Genomic DNA, 16,766 nt, shown 5'->3' with positions numbered 1-16,766 from the left:
TGCATGCCTCTGAGGAACCATGGTGAGTTGGGTGTGTTTTGCTCTCTCCTATTACACACATCAATGTCTGCAATGTCCACTTAAAAAGCAGAGGAAGATAGAGAGCGAGAGATAGAACACAGAAAAGAAGTTGGGGGGGGGGCATGTTGTGGCCTTTCCCCTGCATTTTGTCTAAAGTATCTGCTGTTTTTTTTGTTTTGGCTCTTTATGTCTAAGGAGTGTTTGGTGATTAGTATGCAGAAAGGAAGCTGATTTGCATAATTAAGTGCTACAGAGAAAAAGCAACAAAGTTTGTTAGTTTTACAACTATGAGTTTAATAGTTTACAAAGAGTTATTCCTGCTCAGAATACTTTAAAAGTTAAAAGTTCATTGTTTAACACATATCTTTCTTTCTTTTTTTTTTCTCTCTTTTTAGACACACGTGTAATTTTAAAAGGAATCCAAAGCAGAGACAGATACCATTAAAGTGGTTAATAATCACAGAAGTGGTAACTGTTAGTAACCTAGACTTGGCACTGAAAGAGTAGATTAATTGTACTACACTGTTAATTGTCACACTTATAGTATACAAAAGGCACAGAAGGCAAGCAATGCTGATCTCAAAGGCTCAAGTTAATATAGAGAACATCAGACTCCAGTTTCTCAGGACATTGATTATGACTGCTAATGACATGTGAAGGATACTTATATTCATCAAATTATTCTCCGTAGTAAGGCATAATGTTCTTATCTGAAAAGGTCATTTAATGTTATTTTCATGTACAAAATAAAATATAAAAATACATTATAAACTTGTTACAGATGTTACGACACCATGATTTTTTTTTTTTTTTAATGTCAAGGCATCAGTTGGTTTGCGTATGTAAAAATGTACCGCACCCTCTGAAAAAGCGGATACACATGCAAAAATATACTGTATGTATGGACGACTTCATCTCCAATAAAGTAATCAGCCAAACAAAACAAACACAAAAACATAAACTATAACACTGTTCCTTTGAGGCATCAGAAACCTCACATAAAAATTTCAGACACTGCAGCTGGAGCGTAAATACTGCCTTGCACTTCCAATTCAAATGAGCCACTGTTTTTTTGGCAATAAAATCTGAATTGAGAAGAGTTACGGATGTGAAGACATATAAAAGTAGATGATGGCAATTAGGCTGCGACACATTTGCTGCAGTCCTAATTAATCTGCATAAACCCAAATGACATAATTTCACGCTGGGCACAAAGCCCCGGTGTTGTGATTAAAGATTTAGGTGTAACATTGTTTCATTGCTCTCAATAAATAAAGGCACTGTTGTTGTAGCTCATACAATACTGTAGTGTGAAAAAGGCATCGCTGTGTAAGTCCTCGAGATTTAGACAGAAGAAGTGCAACCTTCCCTCTCTATGTGTCTGTTTCTGCACCGTACAGGCTTGACATATATACTGTATATACCGACTCGGTATCGGGATGCTTTACCTATTCGGAAACACTAAGAGATACTTTGGCATTTTGGATTCCAGTTTGTTATTTTTCCTCACTGAGCACCTGCCGCTTTACTGTGAAGAGGTCCTGCGTCGGAATTTTGCTTAGTGTCTTTTTTGTTTTGTTTTTTTAGTATTCCTCATTCAAATATGGTAAATATAGCACAAAATAGTGAACTCTTAAAAAAGAAATACAAAAAGCATGTTACATTTTTAAACGTATCATTGGAACCGCACGTTGGTGTTACATTTCGAGGGAAAGCGTGTTAATATATGAACATTTTAATAACAATTATAATTTGTTATGATGAGATGATTGTATGCTGGGCCAAAAGTAGAAGGCGTCCCTTTAAAAAGTGTCTGGGAAGTTTCCCACGTGAAGTGAGAGGTGCCCGCTGAGGAAAATACTTCAAAATATCACCGCATCTCTCTCAGTCTAGTGTTTATGGAGGGTTTCTGTGCTCAATAAGTACAATTATCATCATTATCAGTATAGTTACCATGTTATTAACAGAGTCATTATTATTGCATTGCGTGGACTGAGGGCGGGGCAGCTCAGAGAGACAGTTTGGCACAGCTACGGATTAGTTTAGGAGTCCTTCACCAGTTTGGGGCCCGTCCTCAGTAAAGTCTACTGGTTCTGCACGGCAATATCTGTAACAGATTGGGATTTCAACTCTCGGTCGGTTATTAAAAAAATTCATAGACTGGCTTTGGAGTTTTGTAAGGAAGGCACGTTTGGTGAAGTCTAGGTTAGGACTTGGTGGCGGGTGGGGTCCTGAGGTTTATTCCCGTGATCGCTGTCATCCGGTTTGTTGATTAGACAGAGGCAGCCGGTTGTGTTCCCAATGTGCCGGTCTCAGGTTGGCTGAGCTGGGGGAGTGGCGGGGCCGTGGGCCAATGAGCACGCCAGCAGGCAGAGATGGGTGGGTCATCAGTGGGCGGAAATGTCAGAAGGTCAAGGGGTCATGGGTTAGTTGCCGTGGCAGCTAGAGTTAGACGGACAGAGACGGACAGACATGGAAAGGAAACAAAAAGGGCACATAAAAGGGGACATAAAAAGAAAAAAGATAGAAGAGAGATTAGTGTCAGCTAGTGGCGTCAGGATGACAACAAGGCAGATCTACTGCAGTCACACAGCATGAGGGGTATTACATACGAGTTGCACAACACCTTCATGAGCCCTCCATAACCATTCACAAGGACTTACATCAACCACCAGGTATTGACATAAGGAATGGCTGGTTAGCGATGCTCACAGGTGCTCATGAGGGAGTTTGCGGCGTTAAGTTTTAGGAGATACCCCTCCTGTGGTGTGACTGCTGCTAAAGTGATACTACTCATGCTAGCTGGGCTACGTCTAGCACAGACAGACAGTGAAACCATGGACAGAGAGGGAGACAGCATGGTTTCATGTGGGTGAGAGAGTGACCTTTATGTCCAAAGAAAAGTGTCTGGGCCTCAGAAATACTTTCGCTTACTGACCGAAGTAGAGGTATTGTTTAGCAGCAGGCATAAAATCTTGGTGATTAAAAGTTGTGATTAACTGATTATAGATTATGGTTTGATCGATTTTGCTATGGAGTATTAGAAGAGCACCTAATGACTACAGTAAGCAAAGAGGCACCATAGGAGACAGCGATGAGAGGTTAAGAGATGGTGATTTTAGAGGGACTTAAGAAACAATTTAACAATAGACAGACTAACTACAAGAATTTAGAGGCTTTGGTTTTCTTTAGAGATTTTTTTCAATAGTCATCTTTATTGCCTTTTAGTGTTTTTTGTCCATCGTGTACAACAAGAGCACCACCGCTCACACACACACATATATTGTAGCTAGCTAGTCCATTTCTATTGCATAAAACAGTCACGAGGCCTGTGAATCGAGAAGGTCACCTCATCTTAAATACACAGAGTATAACACTGCCTTCATTGCCACCTTCGTGGTGACTAAAACAGTAGTAGCTACACACTTTGAATAAAGTTTGAAGTTTACATGGAGACACTTCATCTATAAAAAGCATACCATAAAAACAAAAATAAAAATTTACAAACTAAAACAAAAAAAAAAAAACTAAAAACAAAAAAACAAACAAACAAAAAAAACTACAAGTATTTCCAAGCGATCTTGTTCCATAAGCTTCATATAAGCACTTAAATCCTTAAAATCCCTATATACAAATTTATTTTGCAGCTAAATACATGGTAACAGCACCACTCTGGCTAGGAAATATATGAAAGATGTAAACAGCCCCAATGATAAAGTCCAGTGGGCAACTGATAAGACCACAAACAACAGTATTTCATACAAAAGAGCTTGTAACACAGACTTCAGTAGTTATCACACGCTGTGTTTTAGTAGTAAAAACCAAAGATCATGTTGAATTGAATGACCTTCAGAAAAAGACAATCACTGTTACTTTAAGTGTCATATAGTCATTGGGCACAACACAGGATTTAATTAATAATAATAATGATAAAAAAAAAAAAAAAACATTTGTGGAAATCTACTGGAATGGAGTTGGGTATAAATAAAACTTCCCACAGTATTTGTAGGGTCAAAAGTAGTAATGAAGAGATAAACAACAACAACAAAAAAAAAAGTTTCTGAGAGAGGACTCCAAATCCGGAGTCACAAGGACCGAGTCACATGAATGGAGCGATCCATTCTAATTGAAAGAGTCCTGGCCTGCAAGCCGTCCAGTTTATCTAACAGGCGAGCAAAGATAACCGCTGCAGCTGTCACCCCTAACATGGTTCCTCCCTATCTGCTCACTTATTTCACTTTCACTGCAACAAATACTGTTTCACATTTTACACTGAAGCTGCTTCAGCGTGTGACCTTTTCGCCTGATACAGTTATTTCTTTTTTTAGGCATGCCGTATTACAGACACACGTAAACTGAAATTGGTCCATTGGTCTGCATGCACGCACACTAACACACACACATACACATACACATAAAGTGGCTGGTGAGCTAACTAACCTCTGTCTGTGGTCACTACCCTTTGGTAAGGATGGATTCTCTTGTCGTGGCGTCGTACCTTAGTGGTCATGGCACCTGCTTACAGCCATTGACATCGCCAAAACAGAACACAGAAGGTTACTCATCAGAAAGACATCAAACAGTCCACCCATGGCACCAACATCAGTGAAACCAGGAATTTACAAAGTGTTCAAGGCTGAGGGTGAAAATAAGCAAAAACATCTCGCTTCTAAGAGACCAAATTTTTTTGTTGTTTGGTGGTCTTTTGTTTTCTAAAGCAAATATTAATCCAAACCACTAATCTCTGACTAAGCTTCACTAGTAGATTCAACATCAGCTGTAAGTAAAATCACTCTATAGCTCTGTGATCAAAATAAGCTTTAACGTATATTAAATCACAAACAGCAGCACTAAAACATCTACGGGTTCACTAAAAAGTGTTAAAATTACAAGCGGAAGCTGAACTATTAAAAAAAGTTAAGTAGCTGTCACACCACAACACTAGTCTGCTAATACAAAGAGGAAATTAACAGGAATGGACACTTGACTACAGAATGACTGTCGAGGAATCTGTCATCCTAAAGTGTGAGCAAACTTCAGAGTGTTTGCTCTGTGGGACAAGTATGTGGGGGAGGGGGAGGGAGGGGAGGGAGGGAGGGAGGGGTGGGGGGGTGGTCTCTGCAAGCCAGTCCATGTGTGTGCTAGGAAGGGTTGCTATCGCTTAGCCTTTGGTTGGGAAAGCCATACCTGCAAAAACACAGGGAGAAGAGACTGTTAGCCCAGCAATGAGCTTCAGCATGCACATATATGTGGCGTGGATGTATTACAAGAGCTGGATACTGCAACCAATTTGTTCCAGTGGCAAACCGTGGTACTGCAACAATAAACACTCCCCTGTGGCCTCGAGCTTTGCTATCGGTCCCGGTCTAGACGCTCTGGTTTTGGGTCGGGTTCGGGCGGTCTTTGTTTGGTAACGCTTCTAGCTCAAAACTGGATTTGGGTTATTTTTAAAATGTGATTTTAAACATCAAAGTTCACTCATGACATCAGAAACAGTAGTCGGACAAGAAAATTGCAGATGACCCCATCCCATATATGATTACTATCACAAAACTCAGGAGCCATACTCGGGTCGTGTGGTGATAACAGAAAGACAGTGAGATTCAGTTGAGGCTAATCTATGGGAAAAAAAGATGAGTTTGGAAGTTTTTGGTCTGACAAATGTATTCTATCAAGAAATTTCCCTCCTTCTCTCTCTGACTGAGTCTACAACATGTCATGTTGCAAGTATGTATGTAATGCCCGGTGGGAAGACGGAGAGAGACAGAGCGAGGTCAATGCAATGGCTCACGGTAAATGAAAAAAAATAAGGCAAAAATATTGGGATTGGGTCTGAAATATGGCAAACCGGGCTTGGTCTTGCAGATGTGGGTACAAGCTGGGTTTTGGTGTCAGCTTTTAGGCACATGCAGAACTTAACTGAGGCACAAAAAGCATTTTCCCCGTAGACCGCCGTAATAAAACATGTCTGTAAAGTTGCTGACAGGACGCCAATTATAACTCTGTATATTTCTGGAAATTCAAACCGCGAAGATTCAATATTTGCAAAGCGTCCCCAGAGCCTAGAAAAGCTATTTTTTGTGAGTGGTGTCTCCACAATGTAAAGTCTATGGGACAAGCGGGCGCGGCACCGGTGGAGGAGTTTTTTGTCCTTGGTGAGCAACTTTCATTGGAGCCCAGTATCCAGTTCTCACAATACATCCATTGACTATTTATGAAAGTGATGAACTTTTAAATGAACATACCTAATACTCCAGTTGAGTCAATCGGGTATTCCAATATGGAGGGTGTGAGTGTGTAGGGATACTCGTAGGGTGTGTAGATGATTCCAGACTCGGGCCCTTGCTGCACCAGCGCCGGGTGCGGATTGCCTCCCGGCACGAGGGTGGAGCTCTGGATCTGACGAATCAGAGGCATGATGGTCGGCGTGGTGACGGGGGCGGGGTTGCGCAGGGTGGGAGGCAGGACGGGCGTCGGGCCTGTGATGATCCGAGGTGCCTGAGGGGTCGCTAGCGGGAAGGCGGCGGTGGCTGTGCGGCACAACAAACATACGATATTGCAAGTATGCGCACACCCACACGCGAGCACACACAAAGCGAACATACATACAATAGACAGGGAAGAAGAGAAGAGGACAAACACTCTATTTAACGGGAGAAACAGAGGCATTGTTCATATATACAGTGGACTCCTGTAACAAGACCCCTCCTTTGTCACCCACCATCCCTCCTCCACATGTTAACTATGATGTCATCCTTACGTGTCTTGACATTGGCGTCTCTGTAGGTCCCATTGAGAATGGCCAGCTCCATCAACTGCATTTTCTTCAGGTTGTCCTCCCCCTCAGCCTACATCGACACGTGCAAGCACAGCAGCACAGGACTGTCATTCAGCCATTTGACAAGCGAATGAATTAACTTTTGTGCGACTCTTGTTGAAAAGTCAGCAAATTTTACAGTATACTGGAACTAATTATGATTCAATTTAAATATTTGGAAAAGGAAAAGGAGTCTGGGTATTTCTTGTTTGCACTTCTTTTTACATCTTTTTTTATGTTGACCAGCCCTTGAACACAGCCACTCCGCCACACAGGACATATTCAGTGTCAAACATGCTAGCTTCTTAGCTCCATGTACAGCTTGGTGACAAGCTTGAATGATTTACAGTTGGAGAGCAAAGTCAACTGGGTTAAACCAACACATATCATTAACTTTAGCTGCCACTCACACACACACACACACACACACACACACACACACACACACAGACACATGCATAAACATAGATTAACAGGTGTTTGAGCTCCTGATTGCCTACAGACACTTCTTACATCCAATACCGTTCTGTGGTTGGAGCGGGAAGTGACAGCTGATTGCTGCAATAGAAATCCCCCTGTTGGTCTTTTCAGTCTGTTTATACTGTTGAAAATAATGCAGAGGAAAAAAAAAAAAAAGGAAAGAGCCTTGTGATTTCGAAATAGATGGTTCTGTGCTTGTGAGTCAAACAGGGGATAATTTAGAGAGTGTGAGTCTGCTTTTCGCTGAACTTTTTATTCGTCATTATGTACGTATTTACGTACGTATGTATGTCTGTGGGGGGGGGGGTCGGAGCGGCTGGAGAATGTGAGAAATGCTGAGGACTGCAATCAAAATGTCCTCTTGTGCGGACAACCCAAAAAAAAAAAAAAAAAAAAAAAAACCCATGTAGAAAAAGGAATACTGTAGCCAGTAGTTGGGAATGAAGTGAGTTGTGAACAAGTGAAAGGAGTGATGGAGTGGGGAGAACGAGTGAACAGACTCTCCATTCATTCCCTCAGCCTTTCAAACAACCCGGGGTTACCATGGAAACCCCTTTATGTGTGTACCCTAATTACCCTAACTCCTTACACATACTCTCTCATACACACAGAGGCACACACACAAAAACACAAAAAAGACACAAACACACACACTTTTTGGACTGACAATCCCCTTCCCCCTTCCATGCATACCAACACAGTGAACCCTCTTCCAGTCACACACAGTTTTTCCATCAGTCCTGCATGTAATATCTGACGCCGGAGGGTTTTCGGACATATACTCACAGCGGGCACGAGAAGTTTCTTGACCTCGTTGATGGCCCGCTGGAGTTTGATCTTGGCCCTGTTGTGTGTGTCCTCCACTGTGATCAGGACGTGCAGGTCCTCGCTCAGGTGCTCCCAGTTGGGCTTCCCTCGGTTCATCTCCTCCTGAAACACACAAACATTTTAAAAGCTCGGTCTGAATGCACCACACAAGCCCGGTCCATTACTGAAGAGATGAAACAGGATTTCACTTTTCTTTTTTGTTTGGCTCAGTGCTTGGATCGGCCTCAAACCACACACAAACACACTCAAGGACGTGTACTGCAGCTTCTGAAGTGTCATCAAACTCATGAAAAAACCAATGAATAAACTTGTGTAAGCAATTAGGTGTTTTATTTTATTGAAGGTCCTGCACTCAGATTCTTTCTGTAACATCTCCCCAAATCACTCAGTTCTTTGCCACTGCTCTTTTTCTTATCTGTTTCTTTCTTTCTCTCTCTCTTTATCAAAACTAATGCTGAAAGGATTCGTCAATCAATTGATATTCAGTTGCTGATTCAATAACAAAGACAGCTTAAATGACTGAATAATTGTATAGTAAGTCAATATCAAGTTCAAAAAGCAGATACTGACACTGTTACTGGTTGTACTTGTTGGTTTCTTTCCCGGTTGTTCATATAACAAAACAGGTCCACATGTTTGCACTTGCAATTGTCTGTTTTGGATCATTTTGTTTTCAAAATAGTTATTAAAAAATACCAAACAGAAGCTGGATTAGCTGCTCCTCTCTACCATTCACAAAAATATAAAATCGGTCGTGCTCTACCTTAATACTTATTAATCCTTAGTGCTTATTAGCAAATGTTAGCATGCTAACTTTGTTAAATTAAGATGGTGAACGTGGTAAACATTACCTGCTAAACACCAGCATGTTAGCAATGTCATTACTCACGCTAGCATATAGCTCAAAGCACCGCTGTGCTAAAAGAATAGTTTTACAATTTTGAGAAATTCGCCTTTTTATTTTCTTTTCTTTTATTTTCTTCATTCAATATGAAGCTACAGCCAGGAGATGGTTAGCTTAGCTTAGCATGGAGACTGGAAATAGCTAGCCTTGCTCTGCCCAGCGGTTACACAATCCACCTAATAGCATCTGCAAAAGTTCACAAATTAACACATTACATCTTGTTTGTTTGATTCATACAAAAAAAACAAAGGATGGAAAAGAAAAATAGTGGTTTTATGGGTGGGTTAAGCTGCCAGTATGCTTCTTCAGAACTACTTGTCTGATGGTTGAATAGCTTGTGGAGGTGAGAAAGTAAGCTGGGTTTGAACTTCTCTCTCTAGATCTCTTTTTTCACTTGTTACACTGCTGTTTCTGTCACTTTTCATGGGAAGAAGCAAGTGCAGCAGTATGAATCACTTCCAGGAGAGACGGTCACGTCTCCGACCTCTCTACGGCGGTCGGCTTTTCACTCCACCTTCGAGCGTGGCCGCTCAACTAGAAACACTTTTAGTTTCCAGCGTGGTCGGACAGCACGTCTTACAAACTAGCTCTTTTCGAGCATAACCTGACCTCTGTGCGCTGGAACTATTTCTTGGCCGGCCGCAGTGACTCCCCGGGCCAGGCTAGTTGTTTCCCCTTGCTTCCAGTCTTTATGCTAAGCTAAGTGTAGCTTCATATTTAACGGCCAGATATGAGAGCGATATTGATCTCCTCATCTGAGTCTTGACAAGAAAGCAAATGAGTGTATTTTCCAAAGCTATTCCTTCAAGTACTGCCTCACAGACCTGCTAGCATGCCTCAACTACCAGAAAAAAAAAAAAAAAGCACACCACACTATCTCAGTGTGGTGTTCTGGGAGATTGTATTCTCTGTGGATGTTTTGTCAAGTGAGATGTATCATTTTGAAGAACACTAAAAGTCAACATCTTTCTCTCTTCTCCCCCTCTTGCCTCCCACTGTGTCTCTGTTTTCCTTCCTTTCTGTCTCTGTATGTGTCTGTGTGTTTTTGTGTGTGTGTGTGTGTGTGTGTGTGTGTGTGTGTCTCTTGCTCTCTGATGGGCGTGCGGGGTAGGGAATGTTCTGGAGAGAGAGAGAGAGAGAGAGAGAGAGAGAGAGGGACGGGGGAGGTGGTGGAGGAATTCTGGACTTGCTCCACCTGCCGTTTGGAAAGCTTGAGCCGACTCCGTCCAAAAGCAGACACCAGGGGAGAGGAAGGGAGGACAGATGGACTGAACACCAGGACAGGAAAGAAAAGCTGAGAAAAACTGACCAAAAACTGACCAAAAAAGTGTTCGAGAAGGGCAGATAGAAACTGTAGAAAGATAGATAGATAGATAGATAGATAGATAGAGAGATAGAGCATGGTGCACTTTTGTGTTTTCAGCCACCTCTAAAGTGTTGAATGTCTGACCTCCCAAAATACAAATAAACTTCAAACTGTCTGTTACTTGGTTTTTGTAACATGGTTGTTTTTTAAAACTCTTTTAAGTGTACCCTGCATCTGTTGCTTTCCAAAGCAAATCAAAGTTATTTTAAAAGTCCTAACCTGATCTTTCCCAGCCAGAAGGCTGCTATTGGACTGCATTCATGTCAAAGCTTAATTTATTTTCTTCAGTTTTGTTATTGCTCTGTGGCAATGTGTGGTAAAATATGATCAATTTAAAGCACATCAAGAATGTAACAAAAATTGCACATTAACGTTCAGTCTCATGGACTGACCATGTCCTGTGTCAACCGAAGTTTCCACAAGTTGAATGAAAACCAATAAAAAGCCTAGATATTAGGCAAAATTTAAAAAATAAAGTTTGAAATTTTGTGAAATACGCTTATTCGCTTTCTGCATGAGAGTTAGATGAGAAGATCAATGCCACTCTCATGTCTGTACAGTCAATTTGAAGCTACATCTGGCAGCTGGTTAGCTTAGCTTAGCATAAAGACTGGAAACAGGGGGAAATAGCTAGCCTGGCTCCGTCTGAAGGTGACAAAATCGTGGTCCTGTGGCCTATATGAGAACCATATAAAGAAAGCTGACTCAGCCCGACAATGAGAAGGTCTTGTGTGTTTGCGGGTGCATTACTTGGTGTTTGTACCTTCTTTTTGTCTCTCATGGAGCCCTTTCCTCGCACCATAATCTTGCAGCCAGTTTCTGCCTCCAATTGTTTGGCCGTCAGTCCACGTGGGCCCAGGATCCTCCCCACAAAGTTGAACTACGTGAAAGAGCAAAACACACAGATTAAAAATAGACAAGCCTGTTTGTGATGTGTCTGTGTTACTAAGAGAGACAGAAATAGCTCATTATATGGGTGCTGGCTTGTGCTGGTGGCATGACAGGACAGCGCCGCTCTCTTAACCTTATCTGTCACTAAGGTTGAGTGATTAACTAGACAGCTGCCCCTCTGTGTGTGTGTGTGTGTTTCTTTGCAAGTGTCTCTCTGTCATCCACTCCTGTCATAACATTTGTCCAGCCCCTTCCCCCTTTATTCCTCCACTAAAGTCTCCCAGAGTTTAACGTAATGTTCACTTCTGTAAGAAGTTACAACATATTCTAGGTTGACCCTAGACTCATCGGCGAAATGCACAAATCCTGATAGAGGAACTGCTCTCTAAATTTAACCTTGATCTCACCCGTTTTCCAGTGCACCCCTGTGTGTGTGTGTGTGTGTGTGTGCGCGCGTGCGTGTGTCTGTCCTGTTAGTCTCCTGTCATGTGAGTGAGGACAGCCTGTCATTGTATTCGGTGATTGGCGAGCTGATGCATGGAGATATCATGTGAGCCATTCAACTTGGATAAACGCATCTCATATTGAAGTGCTTAACTGTACTAGGCGTGAGCACGGATGTACTAGATTGTGAAGCCTCTTCAATGCAGCGCACTTGACTTTATGTTGGGGGGAAAAAACTTAATCCACCTTTTTAACCTCTTATAAATATTTATAGTGTAAACCTGGGGCTGAAAATTGTGTCACATTGAGGGAGTTTAAATGAAAATATTTCCTTTTTAAATAAACAAAACTGCTATTAATCTGAATCTTAAATATAACTGTAAATGATCCATTTTTATCTGATTGGAAACACTGGCCAAGAATCACCATTGATCCGCTTTAAGTCTAGATTACATCATTGGGTGTGAGCACAGATGTTCTTGGAGTGAAATCAGCTTTTAGATAAAACTGCAAAGCAAAAGGTCACTGTGATTAAAAAGAACACTGACTTTTCTGGCAGCCTTTCTGTAGCTCAGAGCAGATAAAGTGACAACAGCGAAAAGTAAACAGAGACTCTTCTAAAAAGTCAAAGGTCACGGATTTGTCCACTCACATCAGGGTACTCTTTGACAGGCACGTAGAGCTTTTCCTGCAGCTGCGCCACGGGCCCGATAGCCTCAGGAAGTTCCTCCATGTCCCGCCCGTTGAACATGCCGCCGTTCAGTGTGTCGTTGTACATGTCCTTGCGTACCCTGCCAATTTCTTGGGAGACAGGGGGAGACAGAAAGTTGAGTAAATTGAACTGAGGACGTCCATGAAAATGTCCACGGAGGACGGCAGGTTTCACGTTTCTTTAGACCGTCCATTTTTTAGGGTGATGACTCAGCGTCACCGGAGTTACAGGAGTGCGACAGTAGACAGACAGACCATCAGACAGACAGACAGACAGGTAGGCAGGGAGACAGTCACAGGCATTCTGCACCACAATGTAGAATCTAACCATTGAATGCTTTGCAGTCAGACCTTAATTACTATTACTGACAATTTCTCTCTCTGTATTTCTTTCTCCAACCATGTTTAACACGGACACACACACAAATACACACACCGTTCCCCCTTTTACTCTGTAAATAATGACAGGGAAAGACATAAATGTTAGTCAGGGTCACAGTGACCTACTCTACTCACCGGTGTTTATTAAGTTCTGGTGCAGTTTTTCAACAACCACATAGAAACAGCACTGGAGTTCTTAGGAAACAATTAGGGCTGCAAATAACCATTGATTTCATTATTGATAAATCCGTAGACCATTTTCTCGATTCATTGATTAGTCTATAAAATGCCAAAAAATGGTGAAAAATGCCCATAACATCTTCTGAGAGTCCTTGTTGACATCTTGACATATCTTGTTTTGTCCGACTAACAGTCTAACGATGAAAGATATTCAGTTTATAATGAAATAAATCAGAGAAAAGCATAAAATTCTCACATTGGAGAATCTGCAACCAGAGAAAGGTTTGGCATTTTTGCTGAAAATCATGACCTACACGACTAATCGATTATCAAAATAGTTGCCTATTAATGTTCTTGATCGACTAATCGATTAATCGACTAATCGTTGCAGCTGTAGAAAGAATGGAAATATACCAGGAATCATTGATCTGTAATTGCTTCTCATTTTGATGAAAAAAAACAAAACATAATCAACCGATTTAGGCGTTGAGAGCAATTTCTTAAAAGGTCAAATTTTTGGCTTAGATTTGGTAGAGAAGCACCATCATAAATGAGACTACGTCTGCCTGTCTGTTTGTTTAGGGTTGTCTCAATGACTGATGCAAGCCTCTGATGCCTCTGTAATGACATGCTCGCACGATAATAACTGACTACTGCACCACTCAAACACATACGCAACACATACACACAGACCCTGATTTGAACTCACACACACACACACACACACACACACACACACACACACACACACACACACACACACACACACACACACACACACACACATAGACACAGGGAGGAATAACTGCCTTGAGGCACAAATATCATCTGACCTAAGCAGGCTGACAGCCATGTCTCCCTGCTCTGAGAGTGATAAGTCTGACCGTAATAACTACAGCACGCTATAATTACAGCCACAGCAACAGTGACAACGATGATCCTCTAATAACCTATTCTGACCTGTTACAGACCAAAGGTGACTATTAAAAAAAACACACACACACACAAACACCAAAAAAAAAAAATCTGCACAGACAAGCAGGGCTTCAGTCACGCTTCTGATTTAAAACAGACAGCAACTTGCTGGAGGAAAATGGGAAGTGAAAGAAGAACAAGAAACTCGAAGGAGCGAGAAAATAAAGGGGGGATCTGTGGCAGGCCTTATCCTCCCACTTCAACCTGTCATAGGTTTATATTTAGGCAAAACAAACTGGCACCCCGAAAATATGTGTGACTGGCAGGCTTTCTTATTACCCTGCGCAAACTTTTTTTGGTACAGGGCCCTTATGCCTGAGTGCCTTGTCCACATAACTCAGGCGGAAGATACAGCCAGGCTGAAAATGGGCATGGTACAATGCCTTTCAGTTTGGCTGTGGGTGTGACTCACATTATCATGTGTATGGGATGAATATGCGCGGCTGTCAGTCTTCAAAGTGAACACAACCAGAGATGTTAAGATAACCTAATTGTCAGGATGTAGAGGTCATCTGGTATCGGGACAACCTTGCTGCGTCATGAGACTTGTCACAGAGATCAAACTCAGGACCCCGGTGATCCTCGTGTGCAACAACAGCAGCAACCACAGGCCTTGGGAGCTTGTAGCGATGTTAGAAAAGCTCATTCAAAAAGGGGACACAGGTGGCGTTTATAAAAAATGAGAAACGACGCCACTCTGCAGTGCTGTGATGCCCGTTTACGTCAATTAGTTTTATTTCAAAGCTGCCTGCGGAAATGTTAGATATCAACAAGTGGGGCGCATTGATCAGCTGTGCAGACGGCATGTCTTTGGAGGCTGGAAGTAGCCTCGAATCAAATATTTTACACTGTGACATGCTCTCGTTCCTGCTCAGGGATGGGCTGCAGCATTCACATAAGCCTGCGCATTAGGTCACTGGGAAAGACTAACAACTGTCTGTTTGTTCCCATCACCAACTGACTGTGTGTGTGTGTGTGTGTGTGTGTGTGTGTGTGTGTGTGTGTGTGTGTGTGTGTGTGTGAGACTGTGCTCATCTGCTGCTCTCAACAAATTAAAACTGGGACTTAAAGCAACGGCCAAATCCTATTCACATATAGTTTTCTAACTTTTTTTGATTTGTTTATTGTGAATTTGAGTCAAAGTGAAAAAAGTGCCCCCTAAAACACCAATGTAACTGTTTAATAATTTATCATTAGCATCTGTCAGGTGCTGGGTGGGATAACATTTCTGTCACGTTTCCCTGGAACCAGTAAGGAATTCCTGCAGTTAAGGACAATTCAATATCCTGAGTCAAGAACTGTTATTTTAACCAACACCGAAGCTCGGTGTGTCCAGCCAAGGAGAGTTGGACTCATTTCCTCCGTAGTGTGACAAGTGGTTTATGTCTCTAGCCAAAGGGGGGGTGAGGGGGTGGGGGGGGGGGGGCGAGTTACCTTCATCCAGCAGCCGCTCCAGATGCGTGAAGATGCCGCTGAAGTTGGGCAGGGAGCTCATCACCTTCCTGTCGTTCATCAGCTGCATTAGATAGTCCGGGTTGGACTTGGGTCTCTCCTTCACCTCTGTCTCCCCGACCATGGCTTTTGCTTCAACAGTAAAAGTGACCTAGCTGGGTCGAGAAACTTACGGGGGAATAAAAAATAAAAAGAAGAAGAAGAAGAAGAAGAAGGGGAAGAAGAAGAAGAAGAAGAAACACCCCCGACGAGCGATGCGAGGACCCCAGTGGATTCCACCGGCCGCGACCCGCTGACCGCCTCTCTAGCTGGCGGATAAAACTCAAATCTCAGCTCCGGTTTAAATCGACTGTCCTGCGGTTAACGTCTCGTACGTGAGCCCTCTCTTCTTCCAAACGGTGTGCCCCTCTGCCCGGCTCTGTCCAGAGTTTGAAAAAAAGTTCCTTAATGGTGTGGGGGGGGGTGGCTCTCTTTGACACTTCGGGTGACACTTTAACCGACTCCACGCACTCCTTCAGCGGGCTACAAGTCTACCATCAGACGGTCTCCTCCGCCGCGGTTCCTCCGCCTGTGTCGGCCCTGTGTGTCGGTATTCTGCAGCGGGGCTCGACTCCCAATCATATGATTACAGTACAGCAGCGGCAAGAGTGGGCTGTCGGGAGCGCGCCGCGCGTAGCCGCTGTCGGAGGGGAGGAGGCTCGTGCTCGTCCCCTCGGCAGCCCCTCGTTTCCCCCGCCTGGTCTCTCTCGCGCTCTCTCTCTCACGCGCACAGACGAGCACGCACACGACCTACTCCCACAGTACAACAATACAACAGCTCTGCATAGGTATGAGCACCTGTTCTGCAACAGTCACTGTCCATCACTTGTCCTGTGAAGTGTGTTTGTGTGTGTGTGTGTGTGTGTGTATTTGTGTGTGTGTGTGTGTGTGTGTGTGCGCGCGCGCGCAGGTGCCATCAAGTGCTGCACTCCCGTATCCTGCAATTTTGACGTACTTGTACTTTAATGGCGTGTTTCCATTTTCAGCTACTTTATACTTCACAGCCCTGCACATGTCGGGATACTACTCGTGGAGGGATTACTGATCGGACCTACCGGCCGCTGCGCCCTGTGACTTTCAAACAAGAATTATTAACAGTCACTTCATACAGAGGCTCAGGCTCAGGGCCCTGAGAGGTCGGGGGGGTGCTGGCCTCTGTATGAAGTGGCTGTTAATAATTCTTGTTGGAAAGTCATGGAGTGCAGTTAAAAGACACAACATGATCACAACTTGATGTAAAAAAAAAAAAATCCCAAAGAGCCCAAAGAGAGGCAAAA

General features: G+C 43.0%; 1 protein-coding gene across 3 annotated transcripts; it reads right to left on the bottom strand.

Moving 5' to 3' along the window:
- Positions 1-1,513: 1,513 nt before the first annotated feature.
- qki2 (QKI, KH domain containing, RNA binding 2) lies at positions 1,514-16,081 on the bottom strand. Of its 3 annotated transcripts, XM_040135255.1 has the most exons (9): positions 15,433-16,081; positions 12,404-12,552; positions 11,180-11,296; positions 8,105-8,248; positions 6,782-6,869; positions 6,267-6,551; positions 5,209-5,232; positions 4,462-4,536; positions 1,514-2,463 (listed from the first exon to the last, which is right to left on the bottom strand). In XM_040135255.1, the coding sequence occupies exons 1-9, from the start codon at positions 15,572-15,574 to the stop codon at positions 2,441-2,443; spliced, it is 1,047 nt and encodes a 348-aa protein (XP_039991189.1). In that variant the 5' UTR covers positions 15,575-16,081; the 3' UTR covers positions 1,514-2,440. The 3 variants fall into 3 exon arrangements, with proteins under 3 accessions (XP_039991189.1, XP_039991190.1, XP_039991191.1); XM_040135256.1 differs by lacking the exon at positions 5,209-5,232; XM_040135257.1 differs by lacking the exons at positions 1,514-2,463; positions 4,462-4,536; positions 5,209-5,232 and adding an exon at positions 5,126-5,208.
- Between the last annotated feature and the right edge of the window lie 685 nt (positions 16,082-16,766).

This window comes from Xiphias gladius, chromosome 9 (assembly GCF_016859285.1).
Source record: "Xiphias gladius isolate SHS-SW01 ecotype Sanya breed wild chromosome 9, ASM1685928v1, whole genome shotgun sequence".
NCBI classification, from domain to species: domain Eukaryota; kingdom Metazoa; phylum Chordata; class Actinopteri; order Istiophoriformes; family Xiphiidae; genus Xiphias; species Xiphias gladius.
The sequence above is the reverse complement of the archived record's forward strand: the minus strand, read 5'-3'. Positions and strand labels throughout refer to the sequence as shown.

What these genes read in the sequence shown, in the direction of transcription:
- qki2 (XM_040135255.1), bottom strand. Translation starts at nt 15,574, where the DNA reads ATGGTCGGGGAGACAGAGGTGAAGGAGAGACCCAAGTCCAACCCGGAC. An exon ending in CTGTCAAAGAGTACCCTGAT is followed by an intron (nt 11,297 to 12,403) that starts GTGAGTGGACAA and finishes TCTTTCACGTAG; the next exon opens with TTCAACTTTGTGGGGAGGAT. An exon ending in GGTAGTGACCACAGACAGAG is followed by an intron (nt 2,464 to 4,461) that starts GTTAGTTAGCTC and finishes GTCTAACTCTAG; the next exon opens with CTGCCACGGCAACTAACCCA.